Source organism: Electrophorus electricus, chromosome 3, assembly GCF_041902795.1.
Source record: "Electrophorus electricus isolate QZ-2024a chromosome 3, ASM4190279v1, whole genome shotgun sequence".
NCBI lineage: Eukaryota > Metazoa > Chordata > Actinopteri > Gymnotiformes > Gymnotidae > Electrophorus > Electrophorus electricus.
The window spans coordinates 41,009,491-41,016,990 of record NC_137499.1 but is presented as its reverse complement, the minus strand read 5'-3'; the positions used below and the strand labels follow the sequence as shown (position 1 = coordinate 41,016,990).

Genomic DNA, 7,500 nt, shown 5'->3' with positions numbered 1-7,500 from the left:
GTGCACAACCGCTGTCACGTCCGTGGACTCAGGAAGTTTAGTCTCTGCGTGCTGCCAAGCACACGTTTCGCATCGCTGACACAGCGGGCTGAACCTCGAAACAAGACTACAGAGAACAGCACGGGTTCAGCGCAAAAGATCTGTGACCAGTAATCGGACACGACTAGTAATCGGAAAGTTGTCAGTTCAAGCCTACCACAAAGAGGTTTTCACTGTTGGGCCCCTGAACAATACCCTTAACCCTCAATTACTCAAGTTGTGTTCAGTCCTGATTGTAAGTTGCTTTGGATAAAAGTTTCAGGTACATGCTATAAACGTGTAGGGGAACCATTTCTTAAAACACACAACACTGATGGTGCATCTTTTACTGCATAAAATGCCCTTGTAATATAAACAATGTAATGATCATGTTATGCTATTATACTGCATTGCCCATGGACATCACTTGCAAGTCTAATTCACTCACACATATTTAGCAGACTGCACAATCTCTGCCATGGGGAGCTACAAAGCTCAAAACACAGATCAAATGTAACATTATGTTTCGCATGTGACACCCCTCCCCGAAGTACTCCGCACGAGACCCCACTGCGCTCGAGCGGAGCCTTGTGCTGGCGCTGTGGCGGATTGATCCGTTATGATCCCTGCATGCATGCTAGTGTGGATACACCTCCTCCCTTGCTCCATGAACAGACCCTTCTCCCGCGCGCTCGTGAGGAAATAGCTGTTCCTCTCCCTCGCGCCGTTCTTTTCCCCGCTGGTAATTTTGTGTTTTTTCCTCCCCCGTCTATCGCTTTATCTGGGCACAAAGGCCGCTTTGTTTTTACAGCCTTGAACATACCGCGCGCTGGCGCCCTTTCAACCCACCCCACCACCCCCCCGGAGCGCGCGCTGTGGTCGACGCTGCAAGAGAGGGAAGCATAACGTAATGCTCTCGCGGGACGGCCAGGGGGAGCCGCGCACCCCCGAGCTGTCTGAGCACGGTACGGCTAGGGAAAGCGCAGAGTGAGCGCGCTGGCGGTCTCGGCGCGCCGCACCGACTCACCCAACCGCGTTCTCGTGCCTAGTCCGCCGGCGGAGGGGAGCGCAGCGCGAGCACATCAAACAGCGGAAAAGAGGAGTGGACGGAAGGAAGGAAACTGCAGAGGTGGATGCCACGAGGCATCGCCGCGCGCGGACGCTTCTATTTGCTTCGCAGACTTGGTGGCTCGCGAACAAACTCTCCTCTCGCGGACCCCTCCTGCACCACGAGCCCAGCTGTCCAATGAATGGAGTTGCATTTTGTCTTGTTGGTATACCTCCGCGCCCCGAGACTGAAGTAAGTGGGCTCGGCCATTCTCCGCTCTGCGACGCGCTCGTCCTGTAGCCTCGTCGCAAATGTTTAGCTTATGTCGAGCGCGAGAGACCTTTTCTGGGCCGGGACCCAGAAGGAGCCCTCGCGCTGCGCGCAGAGCAAATGCTTTCCTGAGAGGGGTTAAAGCGCGTGTTCACGGCGTGCACACGGTTGCGTGCTCGGGGCTTCTAGTGGAAGGTTGTGGGGTTTGCAGTTTGGGCTCGTTCTCCTATCGCGAGCCGTTCGCTTTGCTCGCGTTTCATTTAAGATATTGTAATCGATCGTGCATCTACCGCGGAGTCTCATTTCCAGTCCGCGTGCATGCTCGGGGAGTTGGGTGGAACTGTCAAAACCATTGCACGCGAGTCTGCCGTGATGATGATCAGTCTTACTCTTACACTGACCCTCGCGTGACCGACTACACCCTCGTGTGTACCGCACGCGTACTGTACCACTCTGGCTCTAAACATTTGATGTAATCGCCGATTTCTAAGCCTGAAAAACACACACACACACACACAACGATCCGTGGACGAGCATTGATGTCGGGATGGTTACGGACCTTCGGTGCTGATATTCTCCACTTTTTACTCCCCGTACCCACCTACCGTTTCCTCTTTCTAGTTGGCATTTTTAAGCTATGACGTTCTGACAAATACGCTGCTCATTCCTGCAGCATCTTAAACTGACTTCTCTCTCTCTCTCTCTCTCTCTCTCTCGCTCTCTCTCCTCTCTCTCTCTCTCCCCTCTCTCTCTCTCTCTCTCTCTCTCTCTCTCTCTCTCTCTCTCTCTCCCCTCTCTCTCTCTCTCTCTCTCTCTCTCTCTCTCCCTCTCTCTCTCTCCCCTCTCTCCTCTCTCTCTCTCTCTCTCTCTCTCTCGCTCTCTCTCTCTCTCTCTCCCTCTCTCTCTCTCTCTCTCCCTCTCTCCCTCTCTCTCTCTCTCTCCCCTCTCTCTCTCTCTCTCTCTCTCCCTCTCTCTCTCTCCCCTCTCTCCCTCTCTCTCTCTCTCTCTCTCTCTCTCTCTCTCTCTCTCCCTCTCTCTCTCTCTCTCTCTCTCTCTCTCTCTTCTCTCTCTCTCTCTCTCTCCCCTTGATTTTGCAGTCTGCTTTTATTTATGTGAGTAAGAGAGACATTGACCAGGTATTTTTAAAATGTGGATGCTGCTGCAGAGTTGACCTGGGCAGATAAATTCCCACTCTTTCACTTTCCTCTTCTCTTTTACTTTGGACATTTCCTACCAATTAAAATGCCACAATGATGATCTTGTTGTCTAAAGAAAAAGCCAAGTAACCATTCTGTAAATGCCTGAGGGTCTCATAATGAGAAAAGGTGTGTGTGTGTTGGGGGGCGGGTGCGGGCTTTTACTTCACTCACTCCGTCTGAAAATTGTTCAGAGCGCAGATATGTCCGGAGCGTGTCATCAGCTGGGCTATGCAGCATCTGGATCAGTCGAACTGCCAGCGTTGGGGCTCTACAAGGACATTGGGCTCTTTGATTGGCCTCTGGGCCCTTACGCATACAAACATTCCCATCTTATAGAAAAAGACTGCAGTTTAATTTCCAGCCTGACTGCTGATTCACAAAATGGTTGCTGTTAATGTTCAAGTGTTTTAATGAACTCCAGCTGTTGTGTGTGTCGGACCATGTGTGTTTATAAAGGGCACAAGCCTTGAAACATCACATGGTTACCAGTCAAGGTCCCTACTCCAACCAGAGAGAGAGAGAGAGAGAGAGAGAGGGAGAGAGAGAGAGAGAGAGAGAGAGAGAGAGAGGCGGGCAATGGGGTAGGTTGAAAATGGAGAAGAGGGAGGGATAAAGAGAGAGAGAGAGATACAGCTTTTCCTCTTTTTGAACACAGAAGTGACTCGAGCAGATTTAATAAACCCACACTGGGGTTGTTGTCTCTCCTTCACTGGGTGTGGTCCTGTAAGCCTGGGTACTGTTAGAAGTGACTGTGCATTCCCTCCCTCCCTCTCTCTCTCTCTCTCTCTCTCTCTCTCTCTCTCTCTCTCTCTCTCTCTCTCTCTCTCTCTCCCTCCTCCCTCTCTCTCTCTCTCTCTCTCTCTCCCTCCCTCCCTCTCTCTCTCTCTCTCTCTCTCTCTCCCTCCCTCCCTCCCTCTCTCTCTCTCTCTCTCTCTCTCTCCCTCCCTCCCTCTCTCTCTCTCTCTCTCTCTCTCTCTCTCCTCCCCCTCCCTCCCTCTCTCTCTCTCTCTCTCTCTCTCTCTCCCTCCCTCCCTCTCTCTCTCTCTCTCCTCTCTCCCTCTCCCCCTCCCTCTCTCCCTCTCTCTCTCTCTCTCCTCTCTCTCTCTCTCTCTCTCTCTCCCTCTCTCCCTCTCTCTCTCTCTCTCTCTCTTCCTCATTTCTTCCCCTTTCTCTCTCTTTCATGCACTCTCCTTCTCTTTGCCATGCCTAATTGAAGCCTGATTCAATTACCACAAAATGGTTGATGTAGCGCAGGGCGGGGGAGAGAAAAACAGGCTCTGCTCCGTTTGGAAATTTCCTGTGATGCATGAGGCTCTAAGCAGGCTGTGGGAAAACGTGGGGTGGGTTCATGTGCTAGTGTGTAGATTCAGCCATATTTAGAAACAAATTCTCCATATATTCAGCAATGTTTTAAAGGTAGGCAAGATATGCCTCACTCCAGAAAGGCCCCCTCCAAATAGAAGAGTTTGTTGAATTTGTTGTTCTCTGTGCTGCGGTATTGATCTTGACTTGTTACTGTTGAAAAGAATCAACAGAAGTGATTTGGTTCCTATTACTCTTAATTTGAATTGTAACAACTGTTGTTATGATAGAACAATAAAATAAACCTTTAAAGCAAAGGAGTCTTGTTAAGTGTTTTAGTAGCATAGTAAACTTTCTGTTATTATACTTGTGGTTCTTGAGGTTTCAAAAAAGCATTTTTTGCTAAATCACAATTTTGATGTGAAATCGATTAATCATCATACCCCGTGAGCCAGTGATACCATTACTGTTGATTCCGATTGCAATTGGAAGGCTGTTCTTGGATCAGTTTTCTGTGTATTCATTACTCCATACTAAAAGGGCAGAATGATCTAGAAACAGCGAACCCAAACTGGCTTTGGGAACAGAGAGAGGTGAGTTGTTTCTCTCTTCTGCTTGTGGCTGTCATGTAGATCTTTGCTGGTAAAAAACAAAACCAGAAGACAAAACCAGAACTCCTCTGGGCACCTTTGTTGGTTGGGAATTAAATTAGTGGTTGTTTACTTGGTCTGCGTGACTGGGAAATATTATTATTCTGTATTTGTAAACAGCTTCAGGTAGCCCAGTAGTGTTGAACCTGTGTGTAGCACAGGGTGGCTGCGCTCCTTCTGAACACGCGTGTGTGTGGCACAGGGTGGCTGCGCTCCTTCTGAACACGCGTGTGTGTTGGGTTCAGGATTGGCCATGGTGTAGTATGGCTCAGGGCTCCAGAGGGGTGTTGGCGAAGCTGTTATTCCCACAGGCCTGAGAACACACAGCGATAATGGATTAAATGCCTCCTCACTTCTCTCTCTCACACTGAGCCTGTGACTTCACTCATGATCTGTGTCCTGTGTGTCGTAAGAGCAGACAGTAACCGTGACCCCCGTGACCTTCCTGTCCCTCCCAGCTGGGTGACCGTACAGCGCTGAGTCATTTACAAACACTGATAAAGGTACTCAGCTGTTCTGATGAGCTTTTATATATATATAGAATATAGAAAATTCCAGGCGAGTAACTCACTGTTCTGCAGTACGAGATGTAGAGAGATTCAACACTGTAATGAAGTACACACAGTTTCCAGAGTGTTTTGCTCACACAGCTGATGAAGAATCTCTGTCTGAAACATCCTGTTTCTCTAGAAACTCTCTGTACTTTACTAAAATTTTGAATATCTCTCTCTCTCTCTGTGTGTGTGTGTGTGTGTGTGTGTGTGTGTGTGTGCTGCACTCAGGAGAGGGTGTCAGGCTAGACAGTGACTACACATACTCACACACACACACACACACACACACACACACACACACTCACATATACTCTCACACACACACACACACACACACACACACACTCACATATACTCTCACACACACACACACACACACACACACTCACATATACTCTCACACACACACACACACACACACACATTCTCACACATACTCTCACACACACACACACACACACACACTCACACATACTCTCACACACACACACACACACACACACACACACACTCACATATACTCTCACACACACACACACACACACACATTCTCACACATACTCTCTCACACACACACACACACACACACACTCACATATACTCTCACACACACACACACACACACACACATTCTCACACATACTCTCTCACACACACACACACACTCACATATACTCTCACACACACACACACACACACACACACACACACACACACACACTCACACACACACACACACACACACACACTCACATATACTCTCACACACACACACACACACACACTCACACACACACACACACTCACATATACTCTCACACACACACACACACACACACTCACACACACACACACACACACACACACTCACATATACTCTCACACACACACACTCACACACACACACACACACACACACACTCACATATACTCTCACACACACTCCTTTGTGTTTCACTGTTTTTATCATTGATGATTTTTAGGATATATGCACTCTTCTCACTTTTTGTGTGTAATTTCATAAATGATAAAATAAATTAAACATCTAACTAAGTAAATAGTCATTCAGTCTGCTGTTATGATCTGTGCAGTCCAGTGGTCTGGGTTAATATAGTGGAGGTCTGGTTTCTTGTCTGTGTGCGCATTAGTGGAATGCCCTGTGTGTGTGTGTGTGTGTGTGTGTGTGTGTGTTTGGAATGTGTTTGTGTTTATGGAATGCAGTTTCTGGGCTGATGCTGAAAAGAGGCCAAATTGTCCTCATCACAGTGGGGGGGGGGGGGGGGGGGGGTTGTGTTTTTTTTTGTGTGTGTGTTTGTGTGTGTAGCCAAGACAGTGGGGGGTCTGACCCAGGATCAGCCACATCACTGCTTACACCATTAAGAGTCCTTGGCCAAGACTTCTACCTGCCTCTGACCCACGCAAGCATGAGCAGAGTCATTCTGGCTTTTTTAACTTAGACATATCTGTAAAGCTAGAGGGTGTCTGGCTTTTTTAACTTAGACATATCTGTAAAGCTAGAGGGTGTCTGGCTTTTTTAACTTAGACATATCTGTAAAGCTAGAGGGTGTCTGGCTTTTTTAACTTAGGCATATCTGTAAAGCTAGAGGGTGTCTGGCTTTTTTAACTTAGGCATATCTGTAAAGCTAGAGGGTGTCTGGCTTTTTTAACTTAGGCATATCTGTAAAGCTAGAGGGTATCTGGCTTTTTTAACTTAGGCATATCTGTAAAGCTAGAGGGTATCTGGATTTTTTAACTTAGACATATCTGTAAAGCTAGAGGGTGTCTGGCTTTTTTAACTTAGACATATCTGTAAAGCTAGAGGGTGTCTGGCTTTTTTAACTTAGACATATCTGTAAAGCTAGAGGGTGTCTGGCTTTTTTAACTTAGGCATATCTGTAAAGCTAGAGGGTGTCTGGCTTTTTTAACTTAGGCATATCTGTAAAGCTAGAGGGTGTCTGGCTTTTTTAACTTAGGCATATCTGTAAAGCTAGAGGGTATCTGGCTTTTTTAACTTAGACATATCTGTAAAGCTAGAGGGTATCTGGATTTTTTAACTTAGACATATCTGTAAAGCTAGAGGGTGTCTGGCTTTTTTAACTTAGACATATCTGTAAAGCTAGAGGGTGTCTGGCTTTTTTAACTTAGACATATCTGTAAAGCTAGAGGGTGTCTGGCTTTTTAACTTAGACATATCTGTAAAGCTAGAGGGTGTCTGGCTTTTCTCCCTGCCTGTGTGCACGCCTGTAATGCCTCGTTCACTTATCTTTACTGATATCAAACACTCAATTCGTGGTTTTAAAAAACATTTAAAGAACTATTTTTATTCTTCTGCTTTAATAGTTCATAATCCACGTGTTTTCTATCAGTGTTTTCTCTCAGTGTATACTTCAGAGTTTTCTGTGTGAATTGTTTGTTGAATCTAGAATTTTACTCTTTTGACTTCTATACTATAGTATTTG

At 47.0% G+C, this 7,500-nt stretch overlaps 1 protein-coding gene across 2 annotated transcripts in view; it reads left to right on the top strand.

The window, feature by feature from the left end:
- arhgap23a (Rho GTPase activating protein 23a) overlaps window positions 1–7,500 on the top strand; it is a 66,699-nt gene that overhangs the window by 9,596 nt on the left and 49,603 nt on the right. The window contains exon 1 of one of the 2 annotated variants that reach the window (XM_081711608.1): window positions 926–1,318. The exons of the other annotated variant lie outside the window; for it this stretch is intronic. Coding sequence (XP_081567734.1) covers window positions 1,265–1,318 — 54 coding nt within the window. The 5' untranslated portion in view covers window positions 926–1,264. Of the gene's footprint in view, window positions 1–925; window positions 1,319–7,500 lie in introns of those variants that run through there. 2 annotated transcript variants of the gene reach the window in all.